At 43.3% G+C, this 17,957-nt stretch overlaps 1 protein-coding gene and 1 long non-coding RNA gene across 4 annotated transcripts in view; one reads left to right on the top strand and one right to left on the bottom strand.

The window, feature by feature from the left end:
- FBN1 (fibrillin 1) overlaps positions 1-13,319 on the bottom strand; it is a 225,317-nt gene extending 211,998 nt beyond the window's left edge. For 2 of the 3 annotated variants that reach the window (XR_013450471.1, XM_078079391.1), the window contains exon 1: positions 13,055-13,284. Coding sequence is in view for 2 of the 3 variants with exons in the window: in XM_078079391.1 (XP_077935517.1) it covers positions 13,055-13,218 (164 nt within the window). In the remaining variant the exon portion in view is untranslated. Of the gene's footprint in view, positions 1-13,054 lie in introns of all 3 variants that reach the window. The other variant, XM_036075961.2, reaches the window with a different exon arrangement.
- A 60-nt stretch (positions 13,320-13,379) lies between these two features.
- On the top strand, positions 13,380-17,421 carry LOC118525291 (uncharacterized). Its single transcript, XR_004912078.2, has 2 exons — positions 13,380-13,519; positions 16,085-17,421. It is a non-coding gene; the product is annotated as an uncharacterized LOC118525291 (long non-coding RNA).
- The last annotated feature ends 536 nt before the right edge of the window (positions 17,422-17,957 follow it).

The following is a 17,957-nucleotide window of genomic DNA, read 5'->3' as shown; positions in this document are numbered from 1 at the left end:
GTGAATGAACATGAAGCAACCACAGCTTCCTAGGGTTTACTGCCAATCAGTTAACAAGAGGTTGGTATGTAAGGATTCAGGGTATAGGAACTCTACCAAAGCACTGCCTATATTAAGATAATGCATGTTTTTGTTCTACTTTCCCAGATGCTCAATAGTTTAATATCTCTTAAAAGTCAATTCTCATTAGAATCGAAATGGGAATCATTAAAAGAAAATGAAAAAATAAGAAGATTTTCAATTTCTCAAGAGAAATTGGACACAGAAGAAAAACAACAACAAATAAGAATCCTTTGTACTGAATGAGCATTATGTTGCTGCAGGGCATGAAGCCAGAGGAAGGGAATGCTCAGCTGGAGAGCAGAGGCCATGGCTCTTCTCAGAGGTGGCCAATCTGAGTCAGCCTAGCCCAAATCACGTAAGATGGCCTGCCCACAAAGCGCCCAGAGGGAACAGTAATGACAGAGTGAGTTGAAGGAGTTCTGGGTCTACGGAAAGGGAGCTTTCTCAGTTTGGGTGCAGACACTGTGCTTAACCACCTCGCACCCCTCTGCTTCTTAAAACCCATTCCACATGACTCAGGCCTGGCCACCCAAGTGCCCCATTTCTTTGGCCACAGTGATGGGCACAGTGATAGGAGCAGGGCCAAAAGAAGGGACCAGCAAGGAGAAGACAAGTCCTGTTTGCCAGAGCTCCCAGTAAAAAAATACAAACTTCTCTGGAGGAGTTGACAGGGTATATGGATAAGGAATTACACTCAGTAAGTTTATTTCCCAATAAAGATAACACAATTTCAAGGAAGGAGAAATTGAAAAATTAAAGCCTTATCAGCACACTGTCTTTAGGTATAACCAGATCTCCACAGACAAAGTGAGTTTCCATTAAAATTATATTTTTTAAATGTTTGCAGTTCAAGTTTGCTCCCTCTGTTTCTGAAAATAATCGGTTCCAAAATGAGGTTGAGACAGAGGTCCCCAGATGCTAACGGTTATCTAACTTTTTGCTTTGGCCAAAAAAATCCGCCTTCTTTGTATGACTCCAGCCCCTCTTTATCCTTCTCCCTAACAGAATTCTAGTCATCCTCATTACCATAGCTAAACACCTCAGGCGCTACACTAGCAACTTGAAATGTATTCTCTCCTTGAATCCTAGAACAACCCAAAGAGGTGAGTATTATAATCTCACTTTACAAGTGGAGAAACTGACAGTCAAACAGGTCAAACCAATTGTCTGAGGTTCCTTCCTAATAGGTGGTGGAGCCAGGATTTGCCTCCAGGCAGGTCTGTGTCCACACTTCCAAGCCTCCCTAAAAACATGGCCAATTGTTATTAGTGTTCCTTGAAAATGACACCTCGGCCCTTTAAAATATAGTCTCACAAGCAACAGCACTGGACCCAGCTACCCACAACCAGGCTCAAATAGGAAACAGTGTGAGGTAAGTATAACGTATACCCCAGTCACTCGCTCCGGGTTCTTATGACTAGACTGCCAAATCACTCCTAGCCAACTCTTCAGGAAATGTTCAGACACTTTCTCAGATTCCACCTAAAACAGCAACTATGTGGCCCTGGGGAGTACAGAGCTCACAGGGTGGTAAGGGGATATAAAACTTGCAAACTTGAGGTCAGTGGCCTCACCTCTGGGGTGTGAAGCAGCAGCCCGTGAAAGATTAAAAACCGTCTGTCGGCTTGAACGCTGCATATCAAGTCCCTCCTTCCAAAGCACTTATCCACATCACCTTGGACATCAACCCCATCCGTAAAAGGAGAGAAAGATTCTCCAAGTGTAGCTCTGCCTAGAACCATTGGAAAGAATATAATCATTTCAGACTTGAGATGGGGTGATCGTTCGGGGAGTTAAACATTAGGTCCAATTCAAACACAGTTAATGCTCAATAAATAGTTGTCATTTGGATTAGGCAGATGTTCTACAAAATTATTGAGATAGATGATATGGAAGAAAAGACAAGAATTTAAGATATTTTTTCCTCATTGGCAGGCTTCTTACATGGAATCTAAATGTATAAATTAGGAGTGTGGATAACTGAGTCAGGCTATTACAAGATAAGAATCTGAGCTTCCACACTTAGAATTGCATGGCCCGTCCCAGGACATTTGACACTCTAATTGTCAATTACAAGTGTGAGTGCAGTGGTAGTGGTGGTGGGAGGGGATGTTACTCTTCAGACTTCCAGAGAAAGAGTCTCCCTTCTCATTCTCCCACCCCCTCCCCGCTACTCTAACTTGGAAAGCCCCATCCTACTCAACCACACCTAATATGGAGGCTTCCATGGATACCAAGGTAGCACTGAAGAGCTAAAACTCTAGTGCCCCGCTTCCTATCAGGGTTGACCACTGAGCAACTGATGGCACTGCCTAAGGCCAAATAAACAAGAACAAGACAAGTGTCCATGCCCATGTGGTACAGGAGGTTTGCTTATTTGAAGCACAAGTGAGGACTTAGAGATACCAGTCACCCTTTCCAAGAAACGAAGACAAAGAGGAGAGATAATCTGGTGCCCAATGACACACTTCTCCTTAAATTGTCTTTTGTCACTGTGGGTGGTTCAGCTTCCACAGAGTGGAAGAAAATAAGTACCTTGAGCACTTTTTAATGAACTTTCTCTGGGCCTTGGTTTCAGCATCTGTAAGTTTCTGAAGTCTGTCCCACTATAACGCTAATTTATAACATTTTTGTAAAGATAGATGGTCTGACTATAAAGGAAGATCTGAGTCATGATTACATATGCAAAAAAAAAAATTTCAAGTAAGAAGAACTTTAAAAGTTATTCATCAAGTCACCAACCTATTAGGGTCTGATTACACAATGTTATAAATTAGTACTAATGGGTAGGAGAAATGGCAGACAATAAACCATTATCCATGGGACGACGGGGATGCACCAAACTTCACACAGCACCATATACACAGGTTCATCACACATGATGGATTCACCTGCTTTTCCAGTGCATCCCTCTAAATGTTTTTGTAGGAATCTTTTTTGACATCCAAGTGTCTTTCTTTGTGCCCTGACTCCTCCAAAAGCCCTGTTCCCTGAAGAGGCTAGTTAAGGCCATAGGTCACCCGGAGAAAGGGGGTAGTTATTTGTATCTGTCAGGACCCAGCACCTGCTCTGTCCCTCCCCCCCCCAGATCCCTGGTTGATAAGACTCTCCACCCTAGAACTTTCTCCCAATTCTCTCCTCCTACCTCCTTTTCCTCCTTCCCTCTCTTAACAAAATCCTTACCTCCATTCTTCTTTTCCAACATCCTGAGACTGCCAAGTAAAAATTTAACATTTTACTTAGAATTTATTTTGCTTAATGTCTTAACTCTTATTTGGTATTCCTATCATCCCTATTTTGCTTATAGCTCAGAATTTTATTTATAACTTCAGAAGTTATCGAAAGTTACTTGCAAAAAGAAGGAACATGAGATGATGATGATGATGATGATGGAAGAAGAAGGAGAAAATGGTGATGAGAAAGAAGAAAAAGAGGAAGAGGAAGGAGGAAAAGGAGAAGAAATAGAAAAACAAAACCCTGTCCCTGGAATACATTCCCTTGATTAATAGAGATATTCCTATACTTCACTTCAAAACCACGAACTTAACAGTAGACATAATGTGTCCATAGGGCCCCCATAAATCCTGTCTCCCAACACCAACATCATAAAATGGTTGGACTATATTTGGACTTAGATGTGTTTGGATACTTATATATGAATGTAAGTATGACTGATGGTCTAGGAATTCACAACCCTTCAAAACACTGAACCAAATCACTTGTCTAATGGAGCAGCTCTCCTAACTCGGAGCCTGCCTGCTGTCTGGAATACATCTCCGGATGGGAATGGCGGACAGAGGGAAATTTTCCTCTCTCCCTTCCGCCCTGAAGGGCTGAATAAATAGACTCAGTGATAATTTCAACAACAACAACAAAAAGCCACTTGAGAAAGTGGTAAAGTCACAAGAACTTAAAACTAGGATTTGTTATAATAGAGCAGTCCAACTTTGACTGTATTCCTAATCCAGTTTTATCCTATTAACAATGTGGCTACTCCATATATGGCAGAAATAACAGAGTTCAGTTAACTACAATACCGACTATGGGCAATTGCTTATCTATTTTTATTGATCAATTATAATCCCCGATTCCCCCCCAAATGTTTTTGAGGCAAATTACACCAACAGATATATAAATATGAAGCTATTAATAGAAGTTGAAAGCAAAATCCCATACAGAAGGAAGGTAAAACACACCAAATATTTAAGTTAATAAATTAAAGTGACTGTGCATTAAACTGGTCCCTGTCTTAGAAGCTAAAGGGAAAAGGGGGGGAACGTTAGGTGTTTTATAATTCTTATATGTGAAAAAACAAAATTTCCTGGTTTATTAGGGACTATAATCTTATTCATGGGGTTTGCGAGTCCTTTAAATGCAGAACCGTGGACAAGTTAAGAACAGTGTCCTTAACATTAATCTAACAGATCGTGAAGACACATTGTTCATGTTGCATTTTTCATTCTGAAGTTACAGTAGCAAAATACAATGCAGCATCTTCAATGTGGAAGTAAGTCGATCTGACAGGATCAAGGTAGGATTAAAACATCTGATTATCCTTCTCAAAAAACTAACCCCTTACTGTGGTAGCTAGTCTCCAAAGATGTCCCCCCAAAATGCCTCCCCTCCCTGCAGACACATGCTGCTCCACACATCAAGAGGTAGGGTTTATGAGTCCATTCCCTTAAATCTGGACAGCCTGCGACTTGCATGGAATTCCAGGTCATACCACTCCAGGCTATGTTCGAAGAAAGTCTGGTGGCTTCCACTTTTGTGCTCTTGGGATCCTGAGGTATACTGTACAAAGTGTGGCTATACTGCTGGAGAGTCCTATGGGGAGGCCACGTGGAGAGGGAGACAATCTGAGACCATACGGAGAACCGAGAAACCTGGCCAACACTGATAACACATGAGCCCATTTGAGCCCTTCCAGCTAGCCCTCAGCCATTCAAGTCAGTTCTGTAGTCAACATATGGGGTTAAAGCATGTGACCAGGTGTCAAGAGGCTATTGTTCAAAATCGTGCTCCAATAGACACTTACCCCGAGCAAGACCTGGTAGCTGTACCTGGGGCTCAGTTTCTCCATTTGAAAAAACACACACAGTGGCTCCAACCCCAGGGACAAGCCCAGGCAGGAGACTGCAAAGGAGAGCTTTAAAACCTGGAAAGCACCCAGCAGAGCCTGACAAGTGGCTCTTTGCTTCCTTTATTCCCCTGCTCTGTCCATCCATTTAGATTAACCACACCAAAGTAAACATGGCTACAGGTGCCAGTCCATGGAACCAGAAATACACGTGAAGCAGTCATCTTACTCACTCCAGCCCCATCAGACATTGTAGGAAGCAGAGACAAGATTCCCCACTGTGCCCTGTCCAAATTCCTGGCCTGCAGAATGATAAGAAATAATAAAATTGTTGTTGTTTTAAGCCACTAAGTTTGGGGTAATACGTTATGTAACAATAAGAAAAGCAAAACACTCACAAATGAAAATAGCTTGCTTCCTGGTAGTAGAGGGACTAGGAATGGTTTGTTTCTCTTCAGTTTCTCATTCATGGTGCTATAATGTTTTTCCGTATAATAAGGTTTAAGGTACATGGAGGTGTACATCCGAGGTGTGCCCTCCCGTTTGCCTCTTCTCTTGACCAACCAAGTGGTCAAGTGCTGTTCGTGTTACTTCTGGAACACTACTTGAGCCTCCTCTTCACCCCCTCCACTGCTCAAGGTCACCATCCACTCTCACCCTGACTCCTCTATTAGCCTCCCAATCTCCCGGCCTCTGGCCTCCTTACCCTCTAAACCACACACCTTTCCCCAGAACTGCAAAGGTCTGATATGTTCCCATCTTAGAATCCTTTTCATCATCCTCACCTTTCACAGCAATCAGATAGTAATGTTCTGTGTCCTTCAGTCTCTCTCCCACCCCTAACAGTGTCACAATCTATGGACAGGCACACACAGTTGCATACTGCACAACTCCAGGGGACACTACATTTCTAGGCGACATTATGAACTGTTCCCCTTGAAGTTGTGCAGTGCAAACCCCACCCAACTGTACTCAGTGTCTCTGAATGCCTTCACACTTTTCACTTCATGATTTTCCACTCAAATTTTTCCTTATTTCTCTCCTCTATTTCCTCCAAGCTCTAATTTATATCATTCGCCTTACCCAAGCAAAATTGGTCAATCAAAAATGGTCTATTGAACACTTACCATGTGCCCAGTTCCTCAGTATCCCTAGTGATAAATAAAACATGAACTCTGTCTTCAAAAAGTTCTCAGCCCCAGTAGATGGTCACTTAATTTATCACATAGACCAGAGATCGGCAAACTTTTCCTGTAAAGGGCCAAGTAGCAAATAATTCAGTTTCTCCAGCTCTACTTTGTCTCAACTACTCCACTCTGCCACTGCAGTATGAAAGCAGAAGTAGGTAATACATAAACCAATGGGCATGGCTTTGATTCAATAAAATCTGATTTACAAGAACAGGCAGCTTGCTCCACAGTTTGACAACCCTGATAGACTTTCACTGTAAAGTCTTTTCTGAAGAATCCTGTTCCCACAGTGAGGCTTCCCCTTGTCATGTGACTGCATTTACCTTCAAAAGATGTTGTGTCTTTCCCATAGCAGTGATGGGAGAAGATTCTTGGGAAATGAAGATACCAAGAGTATGTGGAGAAAGAAATAAACTTACCAGGTACAAGATTTATTATAACTGGGAAGCAGCAAGATAGATTGGTTAAAAGTACAGACTATGAGGCCAGATTTCTCAACGCTTACTAGTATATGTCCCCGGAGGAATTACTGAAACTCTGCATCCCTCAGGCTCCTCACGTATTAAATGGACAAGTAGGTATAATCTTTCTCATAAAGAAGTTATACATTAAATGAATTAATGTATGTAAAATGTAATACTGAGTGATATATCAGAGCTTGCTAATCTTTACCATTTTTATTGCAATTTAATGTAAAAATTACATTATATTAAGGGCTCTGAGTTTACAAAAGTGGCCAAGGTAAAAAATGAAACAGGAAGAATTAAATAACTTGTCATGTTGGTAAAAATTTAACACACATACCAGTTTCCCCTGAAAAGAGAAACATCTCTTGCAACTCTAGTCTGAGAGAAAGTTTTCACCCAGGACATGAGAACAAGAGATTCTGAATGACATCATGAGGAAAAAAGTGTCCCACTCAGACACATGGGCAATGCAGAAGTACCTGTGATGGTTACCTCCCCCGCCCCCCCGGTTAAAGTTCAAGATATAATACTAAAATATAATATATGTGCCATCCAAAGACCCCACCAACTCTGACATCCTCTAATTCTTTCTGTGTTTTATTAGTGTCTTTGCAGAAACGCTAGAGAAAATTTCTTGTTTGACAAATATTAGCATATTATTAGCCATACTTGGGATGTGTGAACCAACACGAAGGAATATTAGGAATTTTAAGTGGAATTTTACCAAAGTCTTAGTCCTGCATTTTGAAATGAAAAACCAAAACCATAACTAAAATTAATGGAGAAAGAAAATTTAATATTAAGAATTGGTCCTTAAAACTTAACCTTTGTGCACCTCAGTTCTTACAGCTGTAAAAGCTAATAAAAGACCCACCCCATAGAGATGTTGTGAGCATCAAATGAGTTACCATATCTAAAACACTGACAGCGGTACCTGGCACATAAATGTCATCTAAAAGTTACCTATTGCTGCTGCAATTATTGTTGTTATTTGTTCTTCCTTAATCCTGCACCCCATGCCGTCTGCTACCTTTCCATTGACTCCTGGTTCCCATGATGCATCTGATTCTCTTACCAAATGTGAAGCTCCCCCCCAGGCTACAGGCTGGATGTCTCTGGCATTCCACAGAGCTAAATTCAGGCTGGCATTCAATCAAGGCTTCCTGAATTAATGAACTCTTTGAAATCCCATCTAATGATCAGTTAGTGTTAAAATGCTTTTGATAGGATTCCTGCCTTTGATGATTTTGTAATCTAATGGGAAAATCAAACTTAACAAGGCCTGCCATATAATTCAGGCCTGATATATTAATTGATTTCAGCTTTCTTAAAAAAATTTCATGGAAAAAAATTCTAAGTTGCTTGAATAGGCCCATTTGTTGGGTTAGTTTCTAGAAGCTAAAAAATTGTTAATGTAGTTTATTTCTATTTTGAGAAAATATTTAAAATCTTATTTTCACATTATAAACAAAGGCAAAGCTGTTTGGTTTGTTGAAAGAAAAAGCAAACAAACTCTCTGTAAATATCCTAATAACTAGTTCAGTATTTTGCTTAATAAGCATCATTGGCATAATACTCTAATCTTTTTAATCATCAGCTACACAAGACAACAAAGGAATGTTTCAATGTTCTTTAAAATTCCTAATAAGCTTGGAGGGATGTCTGTGCTTCCATTTCCATCAGCTTCAACTTCATCTCACTGTAGGCTGATGTATGTTTTAATTAATTTGTGATACCAACAGCTTAGGCATTTTGTAAACAACATCTATGTCTTAAATGCTAGAAAGTGAGTCACATAAATAAGTATTTTGTCTCCATCTTCTCATTTAAAATGTGCAATCGCTAAAAACTTCTATTTAAGAATATCTTGGCGGGGGGGGGGGGGGGCACCTGGGTGGCTCAGTCAGTTGAGTATCTGTCTTCGGCTCAAGTCATGATCTTGGGGTCCTGAGGTCCAGCCCTGCCTCAGGCTCTCTGCTCAGTAGGGAGTCTGCTTCTCCCTCTCCCTCCGCTCCTTTCCCCACTCACTCACACATGCTCGCGGCTCGCTCTCTGATAAATAAATAAAATCTTTTTTAAAAAAAGAATATCTTTTTTTAAAATGATATTGCAATATTTTAGCCTAATCTTTTCACTAAATACAAGGACAAACCATACCACTGCAGGAGTCTTTTCCCCATATTTAATTATTAACCTACCTGACTTCAGATGAAGTCTTAAAGTCCTCTTTGTAAAATAAATGGACTTCATAAACTCTACAGAACTTTTTCTGTGTTCCCTGTTCAAGTTCTTTATTTTAATAACAGGCTTCTGTGTAATTAATCCCTTGGAGCTTGCCATCACATAATCTACCCTGTGTACGAACTGTTCCATGTGTATTTTTCTGGTAACAAGACCTCTGGAAAAAATAAACAAATAAACAAAGACCAAAAAGAAAATCATGCACAAGGGCACAAATTGTGTGAAATACACCCCATCTCATACACTTATAAACCAGGCAACAAGGATAGAAATTCTCAATCCATCTTATCAGAGATTTGGGGAAAAGGGGTTTCACTCTAAAGAATTTTTTCCCTGTGACAGGAAACTGTAATATTTCCTTATTTGAGAGCTAAGGCAATAAGGCAATCTTAAATAAATGGTTCCTAACTACTGCTATTCAAGCAGAGTTGTGTTGTTTTTTTTCTTAATTGAATTGTCTCCCACACTTTTTGCCTAGTCACAGAAGTTAAGAATTTAGCTGAGAAAAATTCCTGTGAACCGAAATTTGAACAATAAAGCTAGGATTTTATTATTTCTCATAAAGTCATTTCACACATGTTAAGCAGTGCCCAGTCAAAGGAAAACTACTATACATTTATTATTTGAAAACATTTTTTAAACTTGCAAAATTCTCATTTCAAAATAGAGAAAAATGCAATTTTTGCAGAGTGAATGGGGACCACACTCATTCCATAAAAAAAAGGATTTCCTGTAAAAACAGAAATTGGCAATTTAGTCTAAGAAAACACAGCGAAAGCTGGGAAGAAACTTGAGGATGCTTAAATTTCCACTGTGGAACAACTTCTGCTGCCCAGTGGGAAGGGAAAAAAAAAACACCTGCAACAGGATGGGAGGAGAAGAAGACAAGCTAGGACTACACTCCCGGAGAGGAAAAAACGAGGCAGGTCCCTAGTCTATGAAGCAGGGCACTAACAGGAAAGGAATATATATATCCCAAGAAGAATACCAAGGCAAACTCTGCAGTCAGTCACCTGTCACATCAGAGAAAGACGAGAAGGCAGTACTTGTGGAAGAGACGAGACCAGTGCACGGGGAAATATTAGTGAGGTGCTGAAAGTTGCTGCCACCAACTGGGCATCAGGCAGACTTGGGGTTACAAATCACTCTCACATCATTAAACTGTGCATTTCCATCAAAATGGTAAACAGGTTTTACTGTAGTCAAAGAGGTTAGTTTTGAAGCTGGTAATATTTTAACTAGCAAAAATAGAAATTTTAAGCAATAACTGGAAAAACGTTACACACAACTGCTTTTCCTGATGATTTATACAGCAGGGCATGGTTAAAAGACTTATTCATGTGACACTGTAATAGCAATAAGCAGAGAGAATACCTTTTAAATGCTATTCAAATTCAAAATCAGAATTGGTACTTGTTTAAAATCTATGGGAAAACCTTTTATGCAGAGATTCTACTTTTATTAATTTGTGCCACATATAAATTTGCGCATGTACACACACAGGCGGGTAGAATTTGGGAGTACCAAAAAAAAAAAAAATTAATATATCGAGAGAGCCATCATTAGGGAACTATTCTAGCCATGTTATGGGATCCTATACACAAGAGAATGCACAAGGGACATCCATATGAATTAACAGATGGATGCACGAAAGATATACAGAAGTGAGCAAGGTTTAGAACAGCATGTACAGTATATTGTATGTATTAAATAGGACACACACTATACATATACATACATATGTATATGTATATATTATGCATATATATTTGCATATGCATATAATGCTTATAATAGATCTACAAAAATATACACGAAAATGGTGTCTGAGAGATAAGAGAGAAATTTTTTTAATTGCATATCCTTTTAAATTATTATTTTTACCTACCCAAATATACATATGTATATGTATATATATAACCTTATATGAGAATTCTAAAAATAAAAATTTATATTATGAGGGTTATTATATTAGTATGTGATATATTACACTGTAAATGTTAATTATAATTATTTTTTAAATCTTTATATATATGTAAAATCTTACAGATAATGTGAGAGTGAGGCATACTCATAATTACTGTTCTACTAATAACACCTTTTAGGAAGGCTTTATGAATAGTTTGCAATAGCATAACGTCTATGTTAGTGACCAAAAACTATGAGGAACACAGAGAGGTGTTTCCCTATAATCATTAAAAAAGTAAAACCCAAGAGAAATAAGTGCTGGTGTGAGTAAAACTAGGGACATTCTCTTAAGCAACAAAGTAAAGCTTAGTTTCTGTTTTCACATTGAGTTGGTGCCTCCTAAGAAAACAACACTGGTTGGTGATAGCACATAGAGATGAGACAAATGTCTGGAGGGGCCTAACATCTCCCTGCAGACTTTCATTCCCAAAATTAAATCCCCCTTCCTCTCTTTCTATAGTAGCAATGCCATCAAGCTTTGCTATTAAGATAATATATATAACAGAAATACATATTTTTTAAGGAAAAATGTTAGACTAACTCAGGTCCTTTGAAGAACATATGAAAATCAGAGTTTCAGTTCATCTGTTGAACTTGCTTGCATGGGCCTTGCACACAGCAATGAATGTCTGCTGCCTGATCAGAATCAGGCTTAACATGATAAGCAAATTTCCTTTCCAACACTGTTGGAGTCCTGGATTTATTTTCCACAAAGGCCAAGATGGAACTAAATTAATCATAACTATTTCCTGGGGCCAGAAAATCATGCATATTTTACCACAGCCCAAGCGCTTGGCCCTGACCATCACCTTGTCCCTCCCCTGGTCTAGACCAAGACTCAAAAACTGGTCCATTCAGTTTACTGCACTTTTTCTTCCTGTACCTGGGACATACAAACACAAATTTTACTCCATATATATAGTTAAAACAGCCCATAACAAAAAGGAATAAAGGACATGTTCAGCCACAAAATCGGATTGGACACCATCACCTGGTGACTCAAGATCATATAATCAAGCTACAGAACTACTCCAAAAGGAGCAACAATGAGAATGAAAAGAACGTAATAGAAAACGTCTGTGTATGCATACTGTCTGGGCTCATTTAACAGACTCCTCCAAGGAGATAAAATGGATCATTTTAGTAAGCTTCTATGGAGGCTTGAATTTAAACAATCTCACAAGGACAGATTTTTCTTTCAATCTGAACAATTTTAAGGAAAATGTATTCCCACCCTTCTTCAATTCAGGGAACTGGCAGTCCTTATACAGTCAACCTGCCTAATTTAAATATTTCCTGCTGAAACATTTCCTGTAATAGGGACTTAGGAAGCCAGTGAAATGCTCAATTGCATGTACATAACACATAAACCACTGGTTAAAAACACCACTTTAAGGCCGGCCACAGAAGCATCACTGCCCCAATGAAATGAAGAGCCCCTTACAACCTGAAAGAACCCAAGTTCTCCAAAAATTTGCCCTGCTCTGCCTCCAGGGTAGACATCGGAAAGGCAGTATCAACCCGAAAACTCAGTCCCTAATTTTAGTAAGCATAACTCAGAGGAGAGCCAACCCTTGACAGTGTCTTCCCTGACCCTGTCATTAGAATTCCTTTCTTTCCTTGCCCCCTTACCAATAGAGCATCTGCAAAGGTGCCCACAAGGCAAGCACTTTCCCCTAAACACAACCGGAATTGGTAAGAAGGGAAAGGAACGGGCTTCTCTCCGTCTCTCAGTTGCAGCTCCTCCCCTTCTTCCTCAAAGAATCCTTCTCGCCTCCAAAAATCGGCCGCGACAATGGCCCAAGATTCCTTTTAACCATGACATCGCCTCTAAAGCAGAAATCTTTAAAGAGCAGAAGCAAAGTGGTTTAGCCTCGAACGGGGCGAGGGCTGGACACCCCCTGCACTTCTAAGGTGCCCCCAGGAGATCTTGTCAAGGATCCTTCTGGTGTGGAGAATCGACCCTGTCGGTTCCCTCCGGATCTTGATACTCGGGAGAAGAGGGAGGGGAGACCCACACCAAAGGAGCTGGCCCGTTCCATTACCCTTTAAGAGCGTCGTGTCCGCCGCCGCCTCTTCTCTTGGCCCGGCTGGCTCTGGTTTCCTTCACGTTCCCAGCCTCCAAATTGGCGTCCGCCCCATGGCTCGTGTAGGACGCTAAGAGCACGGTAAATCCCAGGACGACCTCCAGCAGCCCTCCTCGCCGCATGATGCCGAGCGGCCGCCGGCTCCCACCGCCTCTCGCCGCGCCCCGGGCTCGATCCGCGGCCGCCGCTGCGCCCTGAAGCGCGCCGCGCCGCCGGGGTCCCGCTCTCCCGCCGCCCGTCCCCCGGGCCGGGCTCCTCCCGCCTTCTCCAGGCGCTGCTCCCACTTCAGGCGGCCCCTGCCAGCTGCAACAGACAAATCGCCGAGGCGGGGGAGACGTTCAGGGCACCGGGATGCTGAAGCCTTGGGGTCCCCATTCCCGAGCCCAGCCCGAGCGCCGCCTGAGCGTGGCGCAGTTACTTTGGGTAAGTGAAGACCGTTTGGTCCACAGCTGGCTGAAAAGCCCAGGCCCCCGCCGGCCGCGGCTCCAGCCAACCTCTCGGCCTCCCGGACGCCGCCTGAAAAGCGCGTCGCAGAGTACCCATGTCCCGAGCGGTTCTAAACCCCGTGGCCGGTTCGCTGGGTTTATTTATTTTTTTAATGGCACAAAATGCGCGCGATGCGCGCTTGAACGCCCCAGCTTCCCTGACTGTCCTCTCCGCCAAGCCGCGGGGCTGGAAGCCCGCCGCGCCGTCCCGGGCCGGCTCCGGGCGCTGCCACCGCCCGCCGAGCATCTGACGCGGAGCCCGACACCGGGAGCCCCGGGCCAGGAAGCTGTCAGGCAGGGGAGGGCCAGCGCCAGCTGTGGACGTTCCGGGACAGCCCCTCACCCAGTCCCTGTCCCTGCCCTCAGCACGGCGCAAACGCAAAAGCCTCCGTGGCTGCAGCTCCAGCCCCGGTGGCCGCCCGACCCCTGTCGGGACCCTGGCTGCACCCACTGGAGAAGCGGTGGCTCCGGCTCCCGAGGTGGCGGCGGCTGTTCCTCGGTCCTGGCCGCGGCAGCCGCTGCCCCGCTCCGCCCGCAGCTGTCCCAGCTGTGGCTGCCCGTCCGCCTGTGGCACCCACAGTCTCTGCCGCGGCTCCCGCGGCCCCCTCCTTTCCCCACCTCTTCAAGTATCGTCTGCGCAGCGGTTTCTCGCGAGAGAAATACTTTTTTAAAAAAAAGAAAGAAAAAGAAAATGACACCCCCTCCTACATCCCCCTCATCGCCACCCCACCCCTCGGCCCCATCCATCCTCCCTTTCCACTCCCCTTTGCCAGCCACCGCCTCGGCGCGGGGGCCTCCCTAGCTCTCAGGATTAGCGCAGCTGGGAGGAGGCGGAGGTGATCAGGTTCTGCCCGGCCTGGGATTTTTTCGTTTTGGGGTGAGGAGCTGGGGGAATGGGAAGAAGTGGAGTAGCGGGTTAGCTCTCTCTGCCGCTGGGAGGTCTAGACCCGAGATTAGCCTCTCCCGTGATCTGGGAAGCCCGGCGGGCGCGGAAAGCTGTGCCACCTGCACCAAGAACGCACATTGGAGACGGCGGCCCCGGAGGCCCCGGCGACCCCGGCGCGAGGGGAGACGCGTCCTCGCTGCCCGCGCCTCCCCGGCGCCGCCTCACTGCGCCTCTCCGGCCCGGCACGCAGCGGGGACCGGAGTCCCGGAGGCTGGGGCAGGGCGCGTCCCGGGCCATGGCACCGGTAGCTACAGGGGCTGGTGTGCGGGGGTGGAAGGGGTCTCCGCCGCTGCCACTTGCCCCCTGGGTGTCGAGTGCCCACTCAGCGCACTGCTCTTCTGAGGCTCAGGTCAAGCCACCCAGGCTGATCCAAGATGCTGCAAGTGCCTGAGTAGGATCCCTCTGATTCACAGGCCTGTGAATGTTGGAATTGGAGATCTGGTATGGGGGTGGTGAAGGGATGGTCCTCCTGCCCAGCCTACAGCTAACTAAGATTGGGCTTCTCCTAGACAATCCTAGTTCACCTCCCCAAACACACACACACACACACACACACACACACACTCGCACAGCCTCTCCAGGACAAGCAAAGCACAGTGTCTTTGGAGAATACATTATTTATGGCATCCTTATATGGATAAGGCTCAGTGTTGCCTATACTCTGTAAAGGCTTGGGAGGGCAGGAAATCGCACCCTGGGCCCTGGCCGCTGGAACTGGAGACCCCAGAAAATCCCCGTGTGGCAGCCACAGCCGTCAAACCAGAAGTAAGAGCTCAGCACAAACAGGAATCCTGTTGAAGGGGGCTTTCCTTATTTGCAATTGTTTGTGCCTAGATAATAGGGTATAGAGACCTGGGCAAGTTATTTAACCTCTTTCCGATTGCCAGATGGAAATAATAATGTTGACCACACAGAGTTATCAGGGCGATGATGAGCCTGCTGAACAATGACAAGTGAACTTGGAAGATGAAAACAGTGAAACTGTCAAAAATATGAGCCCATTTAAAGTCATAGTTCTAGAAGTATGTGGTGCTTAAGGTCTCACCTGTAAAACTTCTCTTAGCAGATTTATGAATTGGAGGCTTGGTCACACACTCTTGGTTGACATTCATCCAAGATGTAAATTTACTGAGCACCACCTATGTACCAATTGGTGCATGACTGAACCTGGCTCCGTGGTGAGCAAGGCAGAAATGTGTTTTCTTTCACACAGCAGATAGTCTGCAGGGAAACTTAACTTGAAAAAATAATGATCCAATTGTTAAATGCCAAGAGGAAGAAATACTGGATGCTTGCTTGGAGGATATATAACAGGGGGACTTGACCTAAGCTGGGACTGATCAGGGAAGGCTTTCCTGAGGAAGTGATATTTAACTTATGTCCAAACACTTACCTAGACTTTACATATGGTAGTGGCTGTCAACCCTGGCTATACAGAATGCCCTGGGACCTTAAAAAAAAACAAAACAAAACTGACAGCACGAACCAGCCCCCAGAGTTCTGATTGAAATAGCCTTGACTGGAACCTTGATGTGGGCATTTTTTTTTTTTTTAAAGCTTCCCAGGTACAGAAAGGTAAGGGAGTTGTTCGGACCCGGAAGATGATCTAAGCAGAGGAATCATGGCTCAGGAGAAGCACGGCTGTTGGAGATCCAGGAAGCTCCCACAGTATTCTGGACTATTCTTCACCCTCTGAGGAATCTGGAAACTCTGCCCACTTTCCCTACACTCCAGCAGCATGTGAGACACTGTAATCTCTCTTAGAATCTTCCACTCGGTGACATGATGCACAGCAGCAGCTTAACACAGGCTTTTCTAAGGCTTTTGCCCACAAAACAAAGAGCAAACCTGGGTGCCCTGCAAGCCCCCTTCCAACATTTCTGAACAATTCTATTAGGTACTCCTAACTCAACTCCAAACTGCCTTCCCAGGTTTTACCTCTAGGAGAGATTTAGATTAAAGTTTGCTTCTGGCCTGTGCCCTTTTTTCCCTCCTCTTTTCCCCTTGGCTCCCTCCTTCAGTAGAGCAGAGACTTTCTACTTCCTCTTCATATTGGTTGGGAGCTCTACACCCCACAAACCGCCCTTTTGGGGCAATAAGTCTCATGGCTTAACCAAAAGGGGGTAAGAGAAAAAAAAACAACCCTGATCCCTAGAAGACAAATGCACTTTTAAATATGTAAGAAATATTCCCATTATCTAGGCAATCTACATATATTAGAGCAGCATGTTACCAGTAACAAAATTTGGTTAACAAATACAGAAAATTATGTCTTTGCAAAAAGATTTTCTTGATGCCAGTTGATCCAGGAGCCACTCTCTTTTAAACTCATCACAGTTCATAACACTGTTTGTAAAATAAGTCCGGGCTAGAATTCCCTTGTTCCTCCTCTGCATTTCAAAGGATTCTCACCCACTGTAAGAGAATCTGCTCAAATTCCTGTTGTTCATGAGGAATTTTTGCTCATGATGTCTCTCTTGTTCGAACTTCCTTGCACCTAATTGAATCATTCACTTAATAATGTATCAATTGTAATACATAATTATAGTATGTGTGTCAAGCACTATGTCAGGCATTGACAATGAGAATATTTACATATTGTTTGGGTGAACTATAATTTTTTTCTGTAATTATTATATTGATTCTCCCTAGCGGGATTACAGACCCTTAAGGACAAGGCTGTATTCCTTATTCAAGGAAATTTGTACAGTGTCCTGAAAACTGTTACAAAAGATAACTACTTTGTTGGCTGCTGTTTGATCATTTAGTATTCTGGCTTCCAGACCACTCTCATTACTCTATATCTACTGAATAAATATCTGTGTCAGCAATCTTGGTCTACAAGAAAACTAACTCTAGATAATTTAAACAAACAAATAAAATTGCTTAGTGTATCATCAGGTTATGAGATTGCTCATTGAACCTGACTCTGGAATAAAATGGGAACTCATGCAGTTCTGGGTAGAGGCAGCAGAAACAAATGGAGAACCTCTTCAAGGTAATACTGTTTGGGTGAATCAATTCCAACCATTTTCGTCCTTCTGCCACCTCTCTTAGGGTTCAAATTCAAAGGCTAGTGTCCAACTGGCCTAGCTAGTTTAAGGAACCTGCCCACAGTCCTAGTCAGGGGATGATGGAGCATCCTGATGCATGGTCCTAAAAAGATGCATGCCATGGGAAAGGGGTTACTCCATAAAGGATGACCAAAACACTATTACCCAAAACTGGGGGCATTGATGCTTGTCAGACACACACACACACACACACACACACACACACACACACACACACAAAATGTCTGGATGTCCCTGTACCACCTCAAGAGCTTTCAAGGACGTTTAGAGTTTACTGAGATAAAGCATTTCCAAGAGCCTAAGAAGAATACTCTAAAATCAGATTCTAGGTCTTTTATTGAAAACTAAAGCATTAT

This window comes from Halichoerus grypus, chromosome 8 (assembly GCF_964656455.1).
Source record: "Halichoerus grypus chromosome 8, mHalGry1.hap1.1, whole genome shotgun sequence".
In the NCBI taxonomy this organism is placed as follows: Eukaryota; Metazoa; Chordata; class Mammalia; order Carnivora; family Phocidae; genus Halichoerus; species Halichoerus grypus.
This window is presented reverse-complemented; position numbering and strand designations above follow the sequence as displayed.